Consider the following 25,230-nt stretch of genomic DNA (forward strand, 5'->3'; position numbering starts at 1 on the left):
ACAGATTTTTTTTTCCCCAAATGTTTCACATGAAACCAAAAATTTTAAAAGCATAATTAGGAAAAATTTGGGGACACATCTTTGTCGGCCCTAAATTGTGCCATAAATATCTCCACTGCTTGCCTTAGAAGGATGCCCAAACACATCTCATGGGTAGCACATATCTATGGTCTAAAACAGTTATCGAATTCTAATGACACTACTAATTCAAAGTCTAAATATGCTGGTCAAGTACAGTGAAAGTTGACTGCCTGCATCAATGACGAATTAGTCTCATCCTGAGGTTCAAAGCACAAACATTATTGCTCAGATTGCAAAATCACAACACTTTACATTGACGTGAGTTTGTAAACTTATGGTGTAGTTCGAATGAAGGCAACTGATGAAAGCAGTTGAACCTGAGAAGTGGGAATGAATACAGAGTGTCAATCCAGCGCACATTTCCACATCAAACTTCCGATGCCATTTACCAGGGCCCTCGTGGGCCACAGTCATGGTCGAGCAACAGCACCTAGATTCCCAGTCAGTATATCTGCCCCACAGACACAAGTACAAAACGGCCTAGATCGTGAACTGGTGGTGAGGAAAAGGAGACCAAAGTTTAAAAGAAATCCAGGTGATGTTTCCTAGAAACATACCAGCTCTTCTAAGAAGGATCCAGAATAGGGGTGATCAGTAAGTAATTAATTGATCCTCCTGACTAGATTTGATGATTTTTCTAAAGACTAATGACTTGAATCACTAGAATTCAGCAGACTATGGCTAGACTCTCTTTAACACACACTCAGTACAAACAGGTGGAGATGCACCACTTCCGACCACTACAGGTAGAGAAGTATGACCTCTGTTGACCATGGATCACAGCTGAAACATTAGTTTATACTTGAAGGGTCACAGCAGCCAGACATATGCGAATTCCAACTCTTCAGAAAACTTTGGATTAAAAAAAAATGCATTACTTACATGTATGTGTCTTCTTCGTTACTGAGATACCTAGAAGAGAAGAAAGAATGACAAAGGTAAGAAAGTGTCCTGTGGGTGCTTTTTTGGAAAGCGTGTCATTCACAGTGTACTCAGGAGAGCATTTGCTTGGACGGCAACGCAGAGGCCAGGTTAGTCTCAGTCATACCTGGTGGCGTCACCGGACCTACCCCAGAACAACAGAACCACGAGTGACAGGGATGGCAAACACCAGCTATCGGTTTAGAACATTCTGTGGTAAAAAGCAGCGCGGACAGTGATTAAACAAGGTGAGAGAAGACTCTCCGTTTTCATTTTAAATAGGGAGTTGATCATATATAGAGGCAGAGTGGGGAAGATTTAAGATGCAAGAGAGCGATGCCAACCTACTCAGACAAGAGTGAGCTGAGCTGTGGCCATTGATTCTGGGTTTACTTTTTAATGAAAATGACTCTGCTTTCTCACAGGAGGCATGATTTTTTTATGATGAAGGGAAAAACATCCACAAAATGTACCTATCTGTCCGTACTCCTTAAAGTCAGAAGGGGTATGGCTGCTACTTCTCTGTGAACAGTACCAAAACTTAACACAAATGGTATGAAAACACGAGGGATTCATGAGTCAGCAACCTCACTGCGTCCAAGATGATTTATGGAGAGCAGGTGACACATGAATGCCAATAAGCAAGACTCGGCACATAAGACCGCAGAAAGCTAACACGAACGCACGTTCCAGTGCAAACTATGCTATCTCTGTTTCGGAAGGAGCCCATCTTGAACTCTATGCTCTGTCCTTCTTGGAGGATATTCCTGAGACTAAATAGGCTCAAAGTAATACAACTTTTGAAAACATTTAGCCTGTGACTAAGCACTGTGGTAAACCTTGAAATTTTTTTCTTTCAAGTTATTAAGAGAACTATTTAACCCTCCTCTGGAAAGTAAAAGTTGTCGAAAAATTTGGCACCCACATCAGACCCATTACTTAGCTATGGAACAAATCGTACAGGGGAGAAATCTGAAAATCCACGGTAGACATTAAAAAAAAAAAGTTCCAAAGTTGTGTGCCAAGACCAAAATCACACACTCGCCCCCCCCCACAACTTTCCAAAGGGCTTATTTAGGGAAGCTGAAATTACATAGCCCAACTCATATTCCCCCGCCCCCCTTTTTATTGAGGAAAACTAAACTATTGTTTTTCATCATGTTTGAGTTGGCTTCTCAAAGTGAAGTTAGAACCCTCAGCAAAGAGCCTTGAAGGCTCTCTCACACGGGAACTACAAAAAACTTTCTAGAATTTTTTTGAAAGAAGCTTTATCATGGGAAGGGAGCTATCCCCAACAGCAAGTGTGAGTGAAGTTTAAAATCTGAATACATGGACTCTGAAAAACGATCTGAGAATTTTGAGGGGTGGGGGGTGGGAGGTTGGGGGCACCAGGTGGTGGGTATTGTAGAGGGCACGGATTGCATGGAGCACTGGGTGTGGTGCAAAAATAATGAATACTGTTATGCTGAAAAAAATAAAAAAATTAAAAAAAAAATCTGAATACAATTTGCAACTCCAGCTCATGACACCAGCACCAATAAATTGATACATTAGTGCTCCTTCAGCATTATGAGGGCTATATGTGTACTTTCCTTAGGAAATAATGCTTTCTGTAAAATCACTTTGAAGAGAAAGTGCTTATGCTGTCACTCCTGATTATTCAGAACCTCCACACAATTGGATTTAACACAGCCCAAAACAGACCTATCTATATTCGCTGAGTGTGGAACTATTTTCTCCTGACATCCAAAGCCCTGACAAAAATACCACTGCTTTGACTTTTCTACTTAAATTTATTATACAGCGTGAGGCAGTGTTCTCATCAAATATTTTCATGATGATTACATTGATAATAGATTCTGAAAATCTTTCCAGGAAAGCTGCCTGATCTCAGAGAGCTAAAACTACTATGTGTGCCCAGGAGCAACTATGAGCCCCGCATCAGAGCCAGCTCATTCCCCTAGTTTCGGTTAGCAGCCACTTAGCGATTGATATAAAGAACTGGGGGATATGCCCACCTAAAAGTGGCTAGATTTAGCAGATAAAATGCAGGATGCTAGTTAAATGTGAAGTTCAGATACGACTCTGCTGTGTATCCAAAATTCAAATTTAACCGAGCATCCTGTATTTTATCTGGCAACCCTAATCCATACAAATAAAATGTAAACTATATCTGTTCTATACAGTGAAGAATATAAAACAAATTAATAGCACACTTTTCCGGAGAAAGCCTTAAAAAACACACCACTCCCCTGAAAGCAGGTTTTTTTTTTTTAATAAAAAGTGCATTGTTTTAACTATGGAGACAGGACTATGCATAATATTTAATTATTGTTTTTACTTCATAGCCATTAGGAAGACAAAATTCTATTACCCTCCAAAAGCAAACAAATGAAAACGATATGAACACACAAAAGACAAATTTAATGGAACGATCGGAAAGTTTATGTGGAATTGCCTTCTTCCTCCTCTCCTAAAAAATAACATTTTTGATCAAACTAAGGTCTTGAATTTGTGTCGCTCCTTTCTCTATAGAAGCTCTAGTACTTCACAGTAACTGACTCCATAGAAGCGTTAAAAAAAAAAAAAAAGCAAAAAACCCCCCAAAAACAAAAAACAAAGCAACAACAAAAAAAGGGGCACCTGGGTGGCTGAGTCAGTTAAGCATCTGACTCGATTCATGATTTTGGCTCAGATCACGATCTCAGGGTGCTGAGATTGAACCCCATGGAGCCTGCTTAAGATTCTCTATCTCCTTCTCCCTCTGTCCCTTCCTACCCAGCCCCCTGGTCTGCCTCTCCACCCCCACTCCCCGCCACCCCCCACCCCCACAGAGAAAAAGAAAGAAAGTAAGCAAAAACCATCCTCAGTTCACAGATGGGTCAGTTGAGGCTCAGGAAAGTTTAATTAGCACAATAAAAAGCTTTCTGTGGAAAGTTAATATCCTCTTGGAATCACATCCATGGCTCATGTTTAAAAACCCTGGTATAGACAGTGCCTCTGAAAGGAGTAAATATTCAAAAAAAGATTGATTCCCAGGACCATATCACTCAGCAGTCAGTAAATAATTTAAACCTATGGGACCCTGTCCCCAGTCTCATCCCAACCAGGGAGCCTCACCAGGGCGTGGGGGAATGAGGTCCTCCAAAAGAGAGGCCTGCGGTGCCCTCGTTTGTGACCAACAGCCATTTCTTCACCCTTCATCGGGGGTGGGGTGAGTCTCCCCCTTTAGTCTTTCTTCTCCTTCCCTCAGAGGTTGTAAGTGTCCTGTCTTTCTTGCCAGAAAGCGCCTCCTTCACGAGACCACAGCAGTCACACACTGCCCATTCTCGTCCTTAGCACATCCAAAGCTAATGTTAACAGCAGCGGTAGGAGAAGCAGCTCTGAATAATGAATTGTTGGAAAACTGGTTTTCTAAAGATAAATTATCATGAGTATTTAGCAGGGGCAAATAGCTCTCATTCTACCCAGCAGAAAAGAATACACTTTTTAAAGTTAGCTCAGGATCACTGGGTCTGGGGTCAGGCCTACTTGGGCTTGCATTCGTGGCCCGTACACTTTCCTGCCTCTTGGCTGACAGGCCTTGGGCAACTGACTTAACTTCTCTGGGCCTGGAGTTTGTATTTGTGTCTTGAGTTTATAATTGTGTATCATCACGATAATACTCAAAATTCTGCTATGAAAATTAAAATGAAATTAAAGAGCTTTCCAAACTGGGAAGTGTGATAGAAACGTTAAAAGGGTGGGCAACACTCTCGGTCTTATTTTAGCAAGGCTGAATTAGAATATTCTACTGAAAGTTATGTCATAGCTACTCCTGATGTCCCTGGGTTTCACTCTGACATAGGGCCTAAGGACTCTGGTTTTCAGACCAAGTGCTCTGACTTGAAAATTTCTAGTTGTCGGAGGAGAGCATGAGACAGACAACCAAGTTCCTAAAAGTAAGCGTGTGCTGTTCTAGACCCTGAACTCCACTGGAGTCTTTACTCTCTGAAATCCAGGGAAGACACTTGTTCATTGGCAAGTGTGCTAACTAGACTGCTGTTTAGCACAGGCGAGGGACTTTGATCACCACCACCAAAGGGTGTCAAACTGAGTCCAGCTGTTGTGAAGGTTTTGATTCACTGCCAAGTGACTGGGAAGAACACCAAGATCCTTCCACTGAGATTTGCAAACAGGCCACCGAGCAGAGTAATGCTCTCTGCAGAGCCTGTGACGGCAGGGAGCTGTGGGAGAGCGCTGGGGGTGGGGGTGGGGGGGGGGGGCGCAGGGCCCTCAGCAACCTGAGCCAAGAGGGAACTCACTGGTTGGTTTGGGCAAATAACTGAAGTTTTCTGGGCCTTAGTTTTCTCATCTGTAGAATGAGATGGCTGAACTGCATGATTTCTTAATTTCCCTTTTAGTTCATTGATCAAGGGCTCCTTGCCCTGCTTTCTAGCTATCAGACCAAACCTCCTCTTTTTAAGCAACAGGCTGCCAGATCTATTTCTCACTGTACAAAATCTAATGTAGCTCACAATCAAAGGTAACCCCCTGAAACTTTTTTCTTTTTGCCTTTAAAAACCAAAGAAGAAAGAAGGCAGTACCCACAAAAGGTTATATAAGTAAAAGCTACACTTCTTTTGGGTGATATTTTAAAATTATCTGGGCTAGAGAAAAATGGTACCTTTTGATAAAGTTGCAAGACTCCTTATATTTCACCCAGATCATATATATAGAGAGAGAGAAAGAGAGAGAGAGGAGAAAAGAGAAGAGAAACATTTCCAAGTGATACTTTAATTTCTAATTTAATAACAGAACATCAGTTTTAAATTGTCAATTAACACCCTTGAAATTAAGAGGAAAAATCTCCACAAATACTGTACTCAAAGTAGGGCTTCTAATACAGCAAGACTGCCTGACTCTATTTAGCCGACCATGCTTCAAAGTAAAGCAAAGGAAATGTCATGAAAATACCACAAATTTATCACTGTCACGGTTATCAGTAGTTTGAGAGTTAGAGCTATCACAGAGCAGAGCACTTTAGGAATGTAATCTGATATTTCCAATCAGTGCCAAATCTGGGACCAATTAACTTCCTTGATGGACTTCTTATTGTCTCTTGGTTTCTAGGCAATTGCTGGGTACCAAGTTTATTTTAAATTTTTTTTTGGGGGGGGTAAGAAAATGGCATTTTTCCTCTTCCTCAGACATGCCAATTACTAAACTAGCATTTCCAGAGGCCCTGCATTCTCGACAAGACCCTAACTACAGAGATGTCCTTTGCCACTCTGCCATTATTCAGTCTGTGTGCCTTCTCTTATTCTCTTTCCTAATGAGATAACAGTTGTTGAGACCCAGATATTTTCCACATGGGTAAGCTCTGTGTTAGAATAAAAAACCAAAAAGAAAAACAAACGCAACAAAGAACACTCAAAATGAGATGCAATGAAGTTTTCTTTTTTCTTCCTTTTGTTTTTAAATATGTCAATGTTTCTTGGGGCGCCTGGGTGGTTCAGTCAGTTAAGCACCTGCCTTCGGTTCAGGTCATGATCCTAGGGTCGTGGGATAGAGCCCCACATTGGGCTCCCTGCTCAGCGGGAAGTCTGCTTCTCCCTCTCCCCCTCTCCTCCCTGCTCATGCTTTCTCTCTCTCAAATAAATAATTAAGTCTTAAAAGAAATAAACACATCAATGTTTCTCTATTTCAAATGACTCTGTGTGGCAGGGAGGAGGAGATGTGCTAAATGATAATTAACAAAATCTTTAACTGGCCAACTCATGAGTCTATACTAGACCCACACCTTAACGCTGAGTTTGATTTCTAGAAAAGGAGGCTCCTAATAATCTGAAGGCTTTCATAGGATTTATTCTCCTTCTTCACAAGGTTAACGAGTTAAATAAGACGCCCATTTTTCAAGCTGTGAGGTCTTGGGCCAATGGCCTAACTTCTAAGTCTTCATTTTCCTACCCATGAGTTGGGGGCAAAATTTTCAGTGCTGGGTTTATAATAAGGTTTCAGTAAGAGAATTCACCTGGGACATGTAGCAGAGTGTCTCTTTCCTACTCAAGACATTTCTATGCACAGACACTTCACACTGGACCAACAGAGAGCTATCCCCCGGGTGGACACAGGCATACCCAAAAGGGCAATGGGGTCATTAAGACATAGAATCTGGCAAATGAGTGTTTGAGAGCTCAGGCAGAAATTGCAAAATAAAATCGGGAATGTGTTAACCTCCTTCTTGCCATATTATCAGCGAACATAGTGCAAAGTGTACAAAGCTGCTGGGTCGGCTTGCTCCCTCCTATACTTCTCTTTGATTTCCTCCTTGTAAGGAGCTTGTAGTTAAAAGAGCAATTTATATGCAGTAAATGAACACGAGCTAAGAAACCAAGCCCAGAGTTTAGGGTTTTGTTTTTGAATCCGAAGGGCTAAAAACAGTTTCATAAAGACAAAAAACTCTCCCGTTGTGCTGGTCCTGTGCCCTCCCTCCCCCAACCCAGAGTTGTCCTATGCACTTGCTCCATTCCATAGGCAGTCAAGGAGAGAATCTGTGCAAAGGCAAGAGCGGGAACACAGCCCGAGCGCGGCCTCACCAAACAGAGGGATGTTACAAAACAATGTCCTTGTCTAGGACAAAAGAGCTATTAATGATAATCAGTACATATTGCTGAAAGTGCTCCAAGTAATCTCTGGACTTTGTTTCAAAAATTCTTAATGGACACTAATGCTTAGAGTTCACTCAAAAGAGAAATAAATTATGTGCCAGGGTTGCAGGGACCAAGGACAACACTCGGAAGGCATCAAGCATTAGCAATGTTACGACAATCAAACATTTTGTAATTGCATTAAAAAGCCTTTAAAAATCATTTAGAAATACTAATTATGAAGATAAATAATACTTTAATGTGAGCGTTCTTTTGTGTTGATTTGAGCCTAGGTTGAGCTCCTTTGGTAATAATATTTCAGCTCTTTTACCAATCAAGGTGCTTTATGCAACATGAAAAGAATCTCCATTTTAGTGTGAAAAATAGAGTGGGCATTGATAAGAGGATTTCCCCCGTTTTTTGAACTAAAACAATTGTGTATGTGTGATTGCCTTCCATCTCTAGGTCATATTTCCTGACAGTTGTGCCCAGAAATATCTTTTAGTTTTAGGCAGGCAGGCGAGAGCTATACCCTCTCTCTAGCTCTCCCTTTATCTTTGACAAAACAGTTCCAAGAACAAAACCTCATTCCCAGTCCTGCAGCAAAAGCACCAGAAAGCCACCATCAGTCTATTCTAGAAAGAAATTTCGAGATGAAACTTATTCGGGAAACATCTATCTTGTCCCTTAGAGATTACTATCTAAAGCATTATGAAAAGTCTACACCTAAGGAGGGTAATTTCTCCTCTTATGGCTTGTTGGTGCCAAATGCATGATTAGCACTAAAGGACAGTAAGAATAATAAGAATCCTGTTCTTTCAAATTGATTTCCTTTTATCGAGTCTCTATATTGAAAATGGAGCTCTCCATGAAATATTACTCATTGACTTAAATTTGCTCTTGGAGCTCTGAGCAGAGATGTGAACTGACAACCATCAACACTTCCAGCTTAGCCTTCTGGAATTAAGTAGTGTCATAAGTGAATAATTCAATTCAGGTAAAAGTCACCAGGTCTTACCATGCTTTTCCAGGAAACGCTTTACTTTGTGTAGGTCTGAAATCTGTTGAAATTGTTTATCTTTGCCACTAATATGGGCAGGTACTGACTTGAACTGTCTGTAGGTGACTTGCCTGAATGCTGTCAAACACGTGCCTAGAGTTGCAATCCCCAAACTCGAAGCTACCAGAACTGGTTGGATGAGGATGACTGGAAGATTAGAGTTGTGGCCCCAAAGCAAGTCAGGCACTATAGATACTTTTCACATATTTTGGCCCTGTGTAGTCAACCTAAATCATACCTCATGGGGCATATCAGGTCAAGGCAAGTGATGACTAAAGAAATCTCATCTAGTCAGCAGCCACCCCAAGAGCAAAGTCTTGTCCCAATCGCACAAGCATGGATAGACCAAGGGTATATGAGTTATGGCAAAATAGGAGACAGTTCCATGGGTTCACTCATGTCTCAAATCACCCAGAAAGGAGAGGGAATCTGAAGTGGAAGCAACGGGAATTTGGTTCTAAATTTTGAGGATATGAGCTCTACTGTCAGAACCAGGATGAACACCTGGGCACCTGGGTGGCTCAGACCTGCCTTCAGCTCAGGTCATCATCCCAGGGTCCTGGGATTGAACTCTGTGCTTCTCCATCTCCCACTCCCCCTGCTTGTGTTCCCTCTCTCTCTGTCAATATGATCTTTAAAAACAAACAAACAAACAAACAAATAAACAAACAAACAAAAAGTCACAGGTTCCAGATGCTAGTGTGCCTGCATGGCTCAGTTGGTTAAGCATCCGACTCTTGGTTTTGTCTCAGGTCGTCATCTCAGGATCATGACATTGAGCCCCAAAGCCCCATGTCAGGCTCCCCACTCAACAGGAAGTCTGCTTCCCCTCTCCCCCTGCCCCTCCCCCAGCACACTCTCACTCTCCAAAATAAATAAATAAATCTTAAAAAAAAACCCCACAGGATCCAAAGGGATATCAAATAAATATTGATATTTATTTCTAGTGGAGAGGTGTCTTCAACTATTACTGAACATAAAGGATACTATTTAAAGGTCTGTAAAGGACTTCTAAAAATGCCAACATTAATCATCTTGAAAGAAAAAAGATGAAAACTCCAATTAAATATGTATTTTGTAGCCTCTTCTCTGATGACAGAATTTTAAGCAGTTTTGTCTGGATTGGCTGCTGCTGGGTGATAATTCAAGAAAAGAAACTAGTCACCAAGGTATTTCCTTTGCATTCACAGAATTTATCAAGTATGATAATTACTGGGTGAGATGAATAAACTATTTTCCCATATGAGATTTAGAGTCTGGAAGCTTCAATTTCAGTCTTAGCTCAGTCACTTGCCAGCTGTGTGAATGTGGCCAAGATACTTAATGTCTCTGAATTTTAGTTTCTTCATCTCTTAAAGAAGGGGGAAAAAAATCTTTTCTTCTTCCACTTGGTAATCTGACCACCAGAAATGTAGGCTTTCAGAAGTAATTATGGATGTACACAGGGTTTTCATGGTAGCATTGTTGCCAACAGCAAAAGGTTAGGGAGGAACAACCCAAATGCCAACAGGATGAGAAGATGAGATAAATAAACCATGGTCTATCTATGTAATGAAATACGCCACCATCATTAACTAATGAAAGGTTAATTGCATAGAAAGACATTCTATCTGTCTTCAGAGAAACAACAACAACAAAAAGACTCTCAAACTCCCCAAGTACAGCATGACTCCATTTCTGTGAAAAGAAGAAAAAAGAAGACAAACCATTTAGAAAAAAAACTAAAAAACATGCACCAAATTAATGAGAGTGGAGGAATTATGGATACTTTTTCATTTATTTTCTTTGTCTCTACTTTGAAATTTTCTATAATAAATCTGTGTAAATAACATTTTAAGACTAAGAAAGAAAAGCTACAATATGTACCTCCCAGGGTTGCTGTGAGGATAAAATGAAATAATGAATGGAAATGTTGATTTCATTTTTTTTTCCTTTATTATCCCAAACATCATCTCTCTGTGACCTCTAGGAGACCTGGTTTCCTATGGCAACAACTAATTGCATTACACTTTCCAGGGAACTCTGAGTCTGAAGAATAAGCATGATGACATGGCCGGTATCTTTCAGGAAGGCCCCATGGTGGTGGACAGTCTGATGGTACAGTTTGAAGTAGTAATCAAACCACTAATCCACGTGCTGAGAAAGGGTCTGAAAAATAAGCTCTGCTTAATTCAGTGTGTTTTCCATAATGTTCCAGAATGCAGTGAGAAACCTAGACTCTGATGCTGGGTGACTCTTGACTCCTAGGAAAACAACAATCTTTTAGCTACCAAATAGAAGTTCAGTTTATGCCGATGACTACAGGGTATCTGCACTTGGGTTTTTGGAGAACTCCACAGAGCAGGTACTGCCTCAGAGGCTGATCACTAATCCCTCCAGGCATGAGTGAGCCCTTTGTCATTGTCCCCTGAGAAGTCTCCGGGACGTACTGCTGTGATATGTGAAGAGCAGGATTTTGGAGACAGGGAGACCCAGGCTGCATGCCTGACCTCATCACCATCACTAAGTGACTATCACTGGAATCATTTCTCTCTAGGCAAGCCACTTCACCTGAGTTGCAGTTTCAATTGCTGTAGGATAGAAGTAAGAATACTGCTGTCTCTATAAGAGAAAGGAGGAGACTGGGATACAGAGACAAAGAAGATACACAGAGAAGGTCATGTCAAGATGGAGGCAGAAATTGGAGTCATGAGGTGATACGCCCAGGAATGCCAAGGATGGCCAGGAACTACTGGAAGGTAGGAGAGAGGCTTCCAGAAATTCTTCTCTAGAGCCGTCAGAGGGAGCATGGCCCTGCTGACACCTTAGTTTTGGACTTTGAGCATCCAGAACTGTGAGAGAATGCATTTCTGTTGTTTTAAGCCACTTAAAATTGTGGCAATTTGTTACAGCAGCCCTAGGAAATTGATTACAAAAGTCCAGGAAATTTTATGAGTTTATGGTATCTTGACAATACTCTGGGATCTTTCAGAAGTAATGGAATGGCAGTTTTCTTGCTACCCCTCCAAATTCATTCTCCCATTCTTCCACAGCAGGTACCTTTTTGGTAGGCACACAATAGCCCAGTTAGAGACTACATTTCCCAGGGTCCCTTGGGGCTGGGTATAGCCCTAAGACTAGGTTTTCACTAAGAAACGTGAGCAGAAAGTGTGTGTGGAAGTTCCATGTCACTTAAGAGGAAATTGTTTGCCTGGGATATCCTGTGTCTTTCTTCTCATGGACTGGAATGAGGATGAAGTCATGGCCCAGCTCCAACAGTGAGGACTGCCCCTTTGGAGACAGAACCCTAGACCTCATAAGCCTGCCTGCTTCCATGGCAGTTTCTATGGGGTCAAACACCACAGGAAAAAGAAGCAAATTTCTACCTCACATGAACCGCTGTGTTCTTGGGTCTCTGTTATTACCCTAACAAATACGTAAGGTTAAGAAACAACTCCAGATTATAGCTTAGAATTACCAAATATTAGATGTGGAAGAGACAAGAAATTGTATCACTCCCTGGAAAAGGACAGAAAACTGGTTCTGAGAGGGACTAAGTGACTGGTTCCAAGTCAGCCAGACAATAAGAGGCAGAGACGAGAGCAGCACTCCACTCTGCTCTGTGGCCTGGTATGTTCAAGTACAAGACATCTCAGCGGGATCCAAGAAAGTTTCACCAGCATCATTTACAAGTGTCCTCTGGGCCAGGCAAGTTTTTGAACTGTTAATCAGTTAGTGTCAGTTTCGTGCTCAAGTTCCTTCCATGGCTCATGAGGTCCTCCAGAAGCCTCCCTGGTTCTCTACCTCATGTCCTCTTCTCCTTGCCTCATCTCTCTTGCTCTTCTACATGGACCTTTTTGAATTTTCTCTAAAGCTCTAAGCTTGCTTGGGCCTGGAGTCCTTTCCGCTTGGAATTCCCTCTACCTGGTTCAATTTTCCTCTACATCTCCCCAGGCCTTCCTCACAGCTACTCAGATGTCGAAGGTGGAATGCTCTCCCCTGGCTTATCTAGACCTGTGTTCCCACCTCATTCCCTACTTTGCTTTACTCTTCATAAAAGTGTTTCTCTCCCTCTGACATTCTATTAAATAGCTGTTGTATGCCTTTGCAACAATGTCAACTCTTAAAGGCAGGAACTTCATGTTCCTGGATTATCACTGTATTTTTGAATGCTGACATCAGTGCCTGGCACATAGTAGGAACTCAAGAAACTCTGTCAAATGAATAAAGATGGCTCCCCAAAGCCACGTGTCCACTTTACCAATTGTGCCCTCAAAGCTTAGTCCTCTGGAAATGTATGGACAACACAGGAGAACAGAAATGGTGAGGCAGAGGCTAAATGAGATGGTCTGGGGGCACAGAAGGAAAGGAAACCATGTAAAGGTTTACATGGGTGAAGAGAAACTGGAAAGCTACATACAAAGAGAGAGGCGGAGAGAACACATACCAACCCCAGGGCCCAAAGCTGAGGTCAGGCAATCAATAGAAAAGTTAAAATGGCGCTCTTAAACACTTCTGATAAAATCAATTTGGTCATTACCACAGCTGAACACAGGGCACGAAGGCCTCATCTGTTAGAAAGATCTTTATGATCTTGTTAACGGATCCCCGACACAGAAGCTGTAAAGGTTATAACCCAACTTGTAAAGCTAATCTCATATTGGCTCCGGGATAATAAAGAACCGACAGAAAAATTCCCACTTAACCATATGTTAGAGCAAGAAGAAGAGCTTGTGTGACTTCTCCTATGGCAATTCAGAATAGTTTAACTTTCCCATTTCTGAGACTGAGATAGCAGTCCTGGAAATAACGATTTTGGTATTCAGGTTTCTTAGATATAACAGCTTAGAAGTTAACTTGGGGTTAGCAATCTCCCTCCTAGTCAACGTGACTTAAAAATAAAAGTCAGGGGGCTCCTGGGTGGCTCAGTGGGTTAAAGCCTTTGCCTTCAGCTCGGGTCATGATCCCAGGGTCCTGGGATCGAGCCCCTGGGATCGAGCCCTGGGCTCTCTGCTCAGTGGCGAGCCTGCTTCCCCCCTCTCGCTCCGCCTGCCTCTCTGCCTACTTGTGATCTCTCTCTGTCAAATAAATAAATAAAATCTTAAAAAAAAAATTTAAAAATAAAAGTCAGCACTTTTATTTTTATTTTTTAAAGACATATATAGATATCTAGATATCTATATCTAGATATCTATATATGAAATCCCTCGATGATGATGATGATGATGATGATGATGATTTAACACATGAGTTTGGGTCACTCTTCTTCAACAGAGTAATGTTGCATTATTTCTCCATCCTACTCCTCGGGACCACGTGGTCTATGTTAGTGCAGAAAGGAAAAACCAGTTTATGCTGCAAAGCAGCTCCAGAAGATAAAACAAAATAACCATCTCAAAACCTTTCTGGGAGGCCTTGAAAAGAACACAGGGCAGAATGTGAGTGTACCAGGCATTTAGCTGCAGACTGAAATCCGAAACATGCAGGGATGAAATGATACAATGTCTACGATCTGCTTTAAAATGCTTCAGCAAAGCAGAAAGGGATAGATGAAGCCCAGGGGGACAAAATCTTGGTAAGTGTGCAATCTGTGTGTTTGGTATACAAGAGCTCACTGCATTGTTGCCTTTCTTTGCGTGTATGTTTGAAATTTTCATAACCAAAGGCCCTTACTGGCTGGAAAACTTTAAAATGAGGCCCAGTCTCCCTCACATAAAGCATGTGAGAGATTCTGGCCGAACTTGTGAATAGGCCGCAGTCACAGCTCCCCAAATGCCAAAGGAAGTGTTCCTCCCTGGAGCAGGTTTGAATGCTTTGGAGAGCAGATACCTTCAGAATATGTACTTACTTACTTAGCCATTGATTTTATTTATAAAAAGAAACATTCGATATCTTTTATCCCTCCTCCTTAAATTCTTCTTTTCAGTGGGGTCTTGCTTTTGTCAATGGTGGTTTTGTCAACTATGTTTTGTGGGTCAGATGAAAGTCCCATCAGTGGCGTATAACACCAGCCCTCCTGATAAGTGCGCCCCTTCGACTACATAGAAACCTAAATAAACCAGAAACTCCTTGGTTAATGATTCCAAACAAGAACCCGAGAAATGCTGGGTACTTTCTTCAGTGGTTACTTGAAGGCGGATGATTGTTTGTAACTTAACAGTTCAGTCCCTTTGCTGGTACTTTCAATTCATCATTCAGACTAACAATCTGATTTTCATTCAAACAAGATGTAGCATTTCCCCATCAGGGTGGTGGTGGTGTTGTTATTGTCATTGTTTTTGAGTCTGACATCTTCAAACTCCCTTGAAGATTATCCAAGGTCAACTTTCAGTTTGCCATTCTAAGAACATATTCAATGTCATACAGTTGCAAATTTTCAACCCATCTTTCTGATTTCCTCATCACTCTCTGGGAGGTAAGTAGTGAAGATATTGCTGAGTCACTTCTCAGTGAGAATATGGAGTATCAGAAGGGTGGAGGGGGCATGCTCAAGGTCAAGAGGCTCTTATATGACAGAACTGGAAGCCAAAGCTCAGTCATGGGGCATTTTCAGTGGTCACTGTACTTACTTCTTTCTCTGGTCAAATCCTTTAAGTGCTCCTCCTTTGTCTGCACCAAGAGCCAAAGATATCCAGCAAAAAGCATCAGAGACAAGCACTTGTATCCTGGGTCAAAGCATTCCCTGTAGTCTCCCCTCCTTTCCACCAACAATAACTTCCCCCCCACCCCCAACAGGCTCTTCTAGCTTTACATTCTGGTTGTCCTTTCTCATTTTGCACAGTCTGGCTTTGGTAAACCAGCGTTTAGATGCTGTACAGCTGTACAAGTGTCCCTCAGGTCTACCTCCTATATTTGTGAACAAGAGACTAGAGGAGCCTTGCCCAAGCCGCAAGGATGCTCCTAGCTGCCACAGCGAGAGACTGGCCTCCCTAGGAGAGTATATTATCCAAACTCGGTCACACACAGCTATGTCTACCACCCTCTGGCTCGCACTCACATAACAGTAAAAACACTGCTCGCAATGCCTTTATGAATTTGGAAATCAACCCATATCCAGTTGAGGTAGCTTTAGTTACCTCTGATTTCAAAGCTGTCACTAATTTAGTCCCCGAGTTGAAGGACAGCTTGAAACTCTTTGAACATCTCACTAACGAACAATGTATGAATAATCTAATTTTTCAGCTCAAAGTGGGATTTGTTCAAGTATGAAAACCCATACTTGCCATCTATGCTGCCTCTGATTGGCTGTGTGATTGTACTCTCCTTACCTCACGTTGTCAAGCACTATGTTAGGTGATAGGAGTGGCCAACGAGATAGCATTTGTCCTGGTACTCATAGTGAATATTATCAGCCAAAGCCTTAGCTGGGGACCCAAATTCCATCCGGCCATCCATTTTGCATGAGCCCTATCCTTGTTCCTAGCAGTCATCTCTGCTCCCTCACAAAGCCCAAATACTGTTCATCACATCCATGAGCTTCAAGAGCAAGAAGTGATGTGGGAACACTGAAAAAAATGCAGGCTTATGTTCATTCAGCCCAACTCTGAGCACATTCTCTTTCCATCCTTGGTCTCTTGAGGCCCTATTGACTTTTTTCAGGTGCCTATGTCCATGAAGAAATGCATGTGACAGGGACCTTTTCCCCTCTTCCTGCTTATATATTTTCCCCTATAGATGTCTTTTTTTCTCTGCCTATGGGTATCTTGATATTATATATATATATATATATATTTTTTTTTTTTTTCATTTTAAATTATCCTTATAAATGATTTACATATTCCAGATAGTTCCTACAAGTACTATATGATGAAGAGAACAGATTCTGTTACTCTGAAACCTGTGCCTCAGTTTCCAAGGTAATAGAACAAATAAAACAAGTTATCCCCCTGATGCCAATATGGGAAATGTTGGAGAGCTCTGGGCTCAGACATCAGGAACCTTTCAGCCAACTCAACATCCTCCTAATTTTTAACATTCTCCCCTCTCCCTCAGTAGTCATACTTGGTGTTACCTACTGAAGAGTGCTTTAAATATCGCTACAAAAAATACCCAGATGAAACAAGTAAACTTTCGGGACTCTAGTTTCAGCAAATGTAGGAAGAAGTGACTAATCTGAGTGAATGAGACTGCGTCAGGACCACCAATGCCAGAGCGAATTAGCCTCGGCCAGCAAGTCCGGCACCAAGTATGGCTCCCATGACCACAATGCCTCAGATAAGCCCTCGAGCTGCAGAGAATTCTGACATCACTTCTAAGCTGACAGAAGTTTTATTATGATTATATATTTTGCTGAAACTCGGAGCCTTACTGTAAGTCATCATTTTATCTACTTTTAACAATGACAGTAAAATACAGCCACAAGTGCTACTGTCAACTTTTCTATGAGGGCTCCCTTTTCCTCACGGTGACATTCAAAGTACAGAGTCCCCTTCATCTAAAGGAGCTGTCCTATCAGCCCGCTAATGGGAACAATTCATTTAACCTGCACTCGAAGTACAGCCAAGGAGTGGAGTAATGTGTACAAGATCCAGGGGGAATCAGTCCTCCCAGATGGCCCCTCCTGCCATTTGATTCATTGACGAGAGTTCCACTTTCTTTCCACTCAAGCTGACTTACAGAAAAAAAAAAAAAGAAGAAGAAGAAGGACATTGCAGAAAAATTAAGTGAACTATTAGCCAAATCCCCTCAAATCTCCTCATGGATTGCATAACAACTCCTTAACTCCAGAGGCCACGGAGCAGGAGGCCCGCAAGTCTCTGATTTCCTATCTTTCTCACACCCCTCTTATTCCCCGTTCCCCTTCGCCCAGCCCACCACCCACCACACGTGCTTTTCACAGTCTACGTCGCACATATTCCCCGACTATTTTATTACGTGGGGGTGCTTCTCCTTACACCGCAGTGTATCCTGTCTTCATGAAATCCTCACTTTACGCGACCCTCACCGGCTGCCTCAGACCCACTCACCGCATCGCATTTGCAGAGCTAAAATTCTAGGAACGGCACCTGCGATCATTAATGTATTAAACCGTTGTTCCAAAATGACTAAACGCATTATTTCTGCTGGGGAAGAAAATGCTGAGGTGAAGGGAGAGCAAAGGTAAAAGACCTGGTTTTCCTAAAATGGATCTAGCCTTGGAGGCATTTATAGTCTCCGAGGACACAGTCTCTGATTCTTCTGATCGTTTTTCAAATCAACTTAATGAGCATGAGATAGTCCTCTCATTAAACTGATATAATAGATAAATAGTACCTGCATTTAGGGTGGGCAATTGAAAGAGAGAACCCATTTCCTGAGATTCTAAAGGGTTTTTAACAGGAGCAAAAATCCGGGCCTGACTTTTGAAGGAGGCGTTACTTCTTGCCATCACTCTTCACTATCTAGCACAATAAACGTGGAGAGATTTTTCAGCTCCCTTGAACTAAAAACAACTCCAACTGGTATGGACGGTTTTTTGTAGGATTACAAATTTTAGCTCTACTCATGCTTCCTTAGAAGATGACTAAATGCCAAGCTAGTAGGGACAATAAATATTTAAAGAGCTACATAAACCCCAATATGCTGTTTTTTTTTTCCCCAAAAACCACAAGCCCAAGTTAGATTCTATATGCCCCACACAGCTGTCTGAATGGGGCCTCTCCTCACCCCAATCTTCCAAGGACAGCCAAACCCCAAATCTTGTCTTTCTGAAGATCTTTTACAAAATGGAGGTTAAAAGCAAACAAAGCATCATCTAACCGCTGTTCTTACTGCCTCAACCTACAGAGCTGTCCAGCTTTGCTATTTCCTTTCAGAAAAGTGGGTTGACTTATGTCTACTTTCTGTACCCAAACACTGGAAACTTCAGAGCCCCGCATTGCAGTATTTCTGCCTGCTTGGGATAAAATAAGGCCTGCTCTTGTGTTAATGAAATCAGGCCTGTTAGTAGAATCTGTGGTCTAGTGTGACCCTGAAGAGACATAAATTTCTCATTTTTAGACTTTCCTCAAATTTCGTAAGTTATTTTTTGTTATTGCAAAATCCAGTGCTTTATAATAAATTTATAGGGTGCCTAGGGGGATATCCATTCATATTATATGGTATCTCATTCACGGTTCCTCCGGGATAGGAACGCAGAGTTACACAGCTCAGTCAGCCAGCGACTCTCATGTGTGAAGATCCTGTGTGAGAGGACAAACGAGGCTCCTGTGGGATTCCACACATGCGCAGAATATAAAAGCCTACAAAGTGAAAATGATGCCACTCCACTCCTGAAGTAGGATCACCTAGGTAAGCTGGAAAAACACTTTAGTGTTTGTAGTCGTGAAGTGATTATGTATTTTATTGTAGAAACTGGTGTAAATACCAACTGCAAGTGATTTCTACATACTAGATGCTGAAGTTAAGGTGTCTCTCCTTCCTCTTTCTTTCCAGAAGCGTCAACAGCCACAGTCATGAGTCAAGAAAGGGAGAATGATGGGGGAGCAATTGCCCAGTGTGCAGGCAATGATTTAAAAACAATGAAAAACCTAATAAAAGCTAGTTTGCTTCTGATTATTACCATGGGCTGACAACCCTAAGCAATGTTAGTGATAAAATATTCCTTCCCCCAAGGCCAACCATTTCCATTGCCAGCTCCCTATTTGATAGGCCCCTGTGAAAAACATTCCATCCCTTCCTGCTTTCCTTCATTTCTTCCTTCCTTCCTCCCTCTCCCTCCTCCCTCCCTCCCTTCCTTCCTACCTTTCTTCCTTCCTAAAGTAGGGAAGGGGCAGATGGAGAGGGATAAAGAGAATCTGAAGCAAGCTCTACGTGCACTGCAGAGCTGACTGGGGGCTTGATCTCAGGATCCTGAGATCATGACTGGAGCTGAAATTAAGAGCCCAACTCTTAACTGACTGAGCCACACTGCCGCCCCCCACCCCCAATCTTTTTAAGAAAGATACATCACCATTTAAAAAAAAATGAAACTAATACATCTTACTACAGAACATTGAGATGAATTTTATGAGAGTTAATATTGCCATGAATTCTACCACATACTGATAATTATAGGCCTTTTAGCATTTCTTTACTTTTTTTAGTTATAAAAATAATTTGACCATAAATATCCTTGTTATATATATCTTTATTGACAGTCTTAATTTTCTAAGTACACTCTTCAAAGTTTAACTTTTAAAAAGAATTTAATATGTATCATTAACAGGGACCTGTAGAGTTTATCAATTTATAATTCCTGTCATAGTGTATATCCTCACCAACATTATCCTGAAAAATAAACTTTGATACTTAGTTGACTCAAAGGTATCTTCTTTTAATTTATGTGTCTTTGTTTATTTATGAGATTGTTTTATCTAAGTTTGCTAACTTTTGTATTTCTTCTTCTGTTAATTGCCTGTTCACGTTTCTGCTCATTTTTGTACGTGGTGTTAGTCTTTCACTTACCAATTTCTAATAATTCTGTAAAGTTAATTATATGCTAATGTTTTCTTTCTAAATTTTGCAGAGGTTTTATCCATATGTGGAAATTTAAAAAATGTTTTGTTTTATTTAAAGGGGTGGGATCTAACCTTTCATTTATGGTTTCTGTATGAATGATTTGCAATGGTCAAGATATGAAGGTAACCATAGTCGTCCACAAATGGATGGCTAGATAAGGAGATAAGGTACACACACACACACATACACACACAGGAATATTATGCAGCCATAAAAGAGATGAGATCTTTCCATTTGCAACAATATGGATGGAACAAGAGGATATTATGTCAAGTGAAGTAAGTCTAAGACAAATGCCATAGGATTTCATTTATAAGGGGAATCTAAAAAACAAAACAAGTAAAAAGACAAAAAGAATCAGACCTATAATGTACAGAGTTGCTGAATCACTTTTATACACCTGAAACTAATGTAACATTGTGTGTCAACTATATACAAATAAAAAAATTGAAAAATATTTTTATATTATTCTTCATATTTGATTTAAAATTCAAATGAAACTATCTAGATATATTTCCTTTATCTCTCTTTAGCTTAGTTAATAGATAAATTATTCCAATTCCCCTTCTTGTGATTTGAGTCCAAACAATATACAAACTGTCTTATATCTTTGTTCTTTTTCCAAGTGAGGTATGTCCCTGTGTCTGTCATGTAAGGAAAAAAAAAAATCAGGAATAACAAAAGGTTTGAGCCAAATTCTAGCCCCCAAATTTTCTGAATAGAATTTGAATTGACTTGCTCCTTCTTTAGAAAATGAGGGCAACATTAAGATTTGGCGGATCCGTTTCTTAAATTTGTTTTTACTGAAACCTGGGCGTGTTTCCTGATTTCTGTATAAAATGAGGATTATGTAGTGAAGCATAATGCTTAACGCTTTCGATAAGAGATCACTGGCATCATCGAAAGTTTCACATTTTTATCTTTAGTATATTTAATATTGACTCGCAATGAAAATTACTGCTGACATTTTAATGCTAACAATTAGTTTTCCAAATAAGGCTGTTTCTATAAATAAAGCTCTGTGTGCTATTTACCCAAGTGTGTTTAGATTAGAATTATATTCCAGAAGCTAAGAGGGCTCCATTCACTGACTTCACACAAAGTACACACATAGGACATGATGTGATATTCCTGGTGCAATTCTGCTAGCTGATTTGCTTTTTGTCCAGAAGGAAAGCCAGGGAGGTCAAAGAGACAGGAAGGACCTTGCAGAGAGGCTGACCTGCCCAGATATGGGAATTGTGCTCATTAGGAGAAACAGGGGTTCGAGGTGGGAGGAGGTGGATGGGCAGGGGAAGCATGTATTTTATGAAAAAACAAACAAACAAACAAAAAACCTAGAGCATGGGAAGAATAATGTGCACACTGGCCATCATGTGGGATTTGAATAACAATTTACCACTCTATTCAAAAGCATCTAAAATATAACAACCCTTCCTCATTACTCTCTTTTGCCAGGGCAATTGCCAGCAAAGATGTACTGCAGAACACGATTTTTAGCAGCAATGCATTCCTTAAGGAAAGGTAAAGCCCACTGTAAGAGAAGGAGAGAGGGGTGGTTGACCTTGGTCCTGTCTGACTGTAGCCCCAATCCCAGAGTTCTTTAGCTTCAGAGAAATTGGTGGAAGCAGAATCAATGTCGTGATGCTTAAGGGAAATCTTTCCTTCCACTCACAGAGAACAGGAATCCAAGGGATACTTTCAACTCACCCCTTAAAGATGTGGGACCTGAGTATATTCTAGTCATCTTCTACTTAGTCTGGGGAAAAGAACAGCAGGAAAACAAAGCAAGGAAAAAAGTCAGGAATCTTTTCAATGTATTTCATTTGCTGTAAGTGTTTTTCCAATGCAGTGCTGTATTTGAGGCATCAAGGAAGTTCCTTAATGAAGAACGGCCCCTGGTTTCTCAGCCATTACAGCTCCCCATGTGCTCCATGCTCTCAAAGACCTCTGAGCTTTTTGGCTATGTTTTCTCTACCAGGAATGCTATCCCTTTTTGCTTTCCTGGGCTAATTCCCATTAAACGTTCCAGACTCAGAGCCATGGCCACTTCACCATCACACCCTGGCGATGTCGGCTCTCTCCCCCTAGCGCACCCTCAGTGCTGCCTATGGTCTGTTGCTCAGTGTGGTCGCAGCTCAAGGCAAGTATCGAAGGGATCGGCGGGGGACGTATATTCCATCACCACTTGCTGGGCCCAGATGTGGTCTGCATTCACCTCCAGGAAGGAGCACCTTTTCTGAATTCCCCCCAGAGCTGCCTTCTGTTCTCTGCGCTTACCATTTTCATAGCTATCGTGCTGTGTTATTTTTGTTGGCTCATCTGTCTATACCCAAGTCCCATGCACACTCTGTTGTCACTAACCTTCCTCTCACAGATAGAAAACATCCCTCTTTCCAATTAAGTACAGGGACAATAGCTTTTATTTCTGAATCCTAAGCTTCAGCCGTTACACCTAGCACATAGTAGCTCCTTAGAATATATCTTCTGAATACTTAAAGAACCAAAAATGAATGCCTTCTGTCAATTACACCTCAAAAAAAAAAAGAACAAAAGGAAAAAATTAGTGAATGTCTTCAAGGAACATGCCGCTCAATGTAAGTGCCTTGTCTTCCCATAAGCCTCATATCACATAATACAAGGCTTCACACGGTTAAGTTTCGGAAGAGGGGCTGAGACAGGAGCCACCAAGGATCAGAGGATTCTGAACAAGTTAGTGGAACTTCCACAGAGATGGTGAGCAGATATTAACTCACAGGGTCTCGCACAGAAACTTCTAATCCGAGATTCAGTTTCTCTGCATTTGGCAAAGTGGGCAAAATTTGTAGAACTCACCAATGTACTGCTTCTCCCCTGTCCTTACAAGTGTGAGAATTGCTTCATTCCCTCACTCAACAATATTTCTCTATTATTTACAACACGTAAAGCTCTGGCAGCACCCAGACAGACCCTTCACTGTCGCACATGACCCTGACACGGGGGCTCTGATTTTTCCTCATCTTGTCCTTATGTACCCACTTCCATATGCCAGAAGGGTGGTGCCCTCGTCCATCTGTGACACTAACGTGCTCACCACTGACCTCCGAAACCCGGCGAGTCGCCTGAAGGGCTGAGAGGTTAGCAGGGACCACTTCTTCAGTCTCGGACTGTTCACGGCCCCGGAATAATCATAACCTCTCGTCAAGTTCTCACTTGCGTCATTTCCTCTGAGTCCCTTCTCTACCAGCTGACATGCAGGGCATTCCCTGAAAGCCTTTCTTCCCATGTCAGTGAAGGGTAAGGACGAGGGCTGTGGGAGGGAGGGAGTCTAGGATTATAGCTGAGAGCACAGACAGATGATTGAGTCTGAGGCTGGGACCAGCACTTAGCCCTGGTGGAACCCTGGGCAAGCCACCTCCCCTTCTCAAAGCCTCAGTTTGCTCATCTGTAAAACAGTCATAATGGATTCAACGATTTCATGTTTGTAAACCAGTCAGCAGTGACCATGCAGGATTAATGTTAGGGGGTTAATTGTGTTACATTATTTGTGTCATCTTAAGAAATTACATCATTTATAAGACAGGATGAATATTACCTAGCTGGGAAGATTTTTATAAGGATTAACTCTAACAAGGCACGTGCAAGTGGTTGCCATACAGTAGGTCATTAAAAAATGTTAGTTCGTGCACACTACTGGAATGAGATTTTTCTATGGTGCTATGTTTGAAATTCTTAGCTCGGTTTGGGAGGAAGCCCTCACCTCCTGTGGCAACTTTGTTTGGAATGGGCCTTTTCTCTCTTGCCATTTTCATTCAAAATATCTGTGGCATTGCTTTGGAATATTCCAATTCGTCCTCTTGACCTCTATCCATAAACAGCCTTTCTCACAATGAGATGTTCCGAGTTTAGGAGCCTTGCTATTTTCAACAAAGAATTAATTGCAAAGTAATTAAGTTTAGAGCAGGGGAATAGATGAACCCTGTCTATCATAAAGGAACAGTGTGGATGGTGACATAATGAAGCAAAGAGACGATACTTTAGATTAACACACACACACACACACACACAAAATCTCTTTTCTAAAGCACACAAAGAAACCTCCCATCACTTATATTGACAAGATAAATCTAAGCTGCTTAAAGAAGCACTTAATTTTGTTCTCATTAAGTCGCAGGGTTAAGGGCTTTACCCTCAATGTCCATGGAAGCAATGTTAGGTTTTCACCTTGGAAAGTTCTCTGAGGCCCTAAGTCCATTGACAAATATAGCACTAAGATGTGTTACAGAAACATGCATCTGAAAGCCAGTTGCATTGCTGGCCACATTCCCACTTGGCTCCATTTTCCTCAATGAACAGAGAATGCACAGAAAATGCTAGAGAGGCCTAAGTGTTCACCTCTCTGTCTTGAAGCATGCAAATTTGCAATTAATCAACAGTGGCTCTTTGGGTGGGGGGGGCAAGATAAGGACAGTCACCAGCAGGTCTTACCATGAGAACTAGGAGGCTTAATCTGCTTAAGGGCAATTAGGTTGATGCTATCCTAACATTTTTTTCCAGTTGCTTTAGGGATGGAGAGGATGCCAGCTCACATCACACATCCTCTCTGGCCAGTGTGAATGGAGGAGGTGCTGGAGGAGTTCTAAGGGGTCATTTAATTTCATCCTTACACAGCCCTGTGTTTTGATTAAAGCAGGATATTTCCAAATACCACATATGTGAGCCTGGAAACACGGCATTGGGGATGTCAAAAAATTTGAGTAAAAGAAAGACAGAAAGACGGGAAGGAAGGAAGGAAGGAAGGAAGGAAAAGAGAAGAGATGAGAAAAGAAAAGAACAGGATGGAAGAAAGGAAAAAAGGAAGAAAGTCTACAAGGAAATATATCAAAATTTTAACTGTGATTGCATCTAGTATTTTCCTTCCTTTTTGCTTTGCATCTTTTCTGAAAATTTTATGACTACTGTTTTACTTTTTTAGAGGGAAGAGTACAATAGACTTGGTTTTGCTAATTTATTAAAAGCTCTTAAGAAGGGGCACCTGGGTGGCTCAGTCATTAAGCTGCTGCCTTCAGCTTGGGTCATGATCTCAGGGTCCTGGGATTGAGC

The 25,230-nt window shown here is 41.5% G+C and overlaps 1 protein-coding gene across 1 annotated transcript in view; it reads right to left on the bottom strand.

The window, feature by feature from the left end:
* RORA (RAR related orphan receptor A) overlaps positions 1 to 25,230 on the bottom strand; it is a 713,393-nt gene that overhangs the window by 185,843 nt on the left and 502,320 nt on the right. Inside the window, exon 2 of the mRNA XM_047737890.1 lies at positions 964 to 993. Within this exon, the coding sequence (XP_047593846.1) occupies positions 964 to 993 (30 nt within the window). The remainder of the gene's footprint in view (positions 1 to 963; positions 994 to 25,230) is intronic.

The sequence above is a fragment of the Lutra lutra genome, chromosome 7 (genome assembly GCF_902655055.1).
Source record: "Lutra lutra chromosome 7, mLutLut1.2, whole genome shotgun sequence".
In the NCBI taxonomy this organism is placed as follows: Eukaryota; Metazoa; Chordata; class Mammalia; order Carnivora; family Mustelidae; genus Lutra; species Lutra lutra.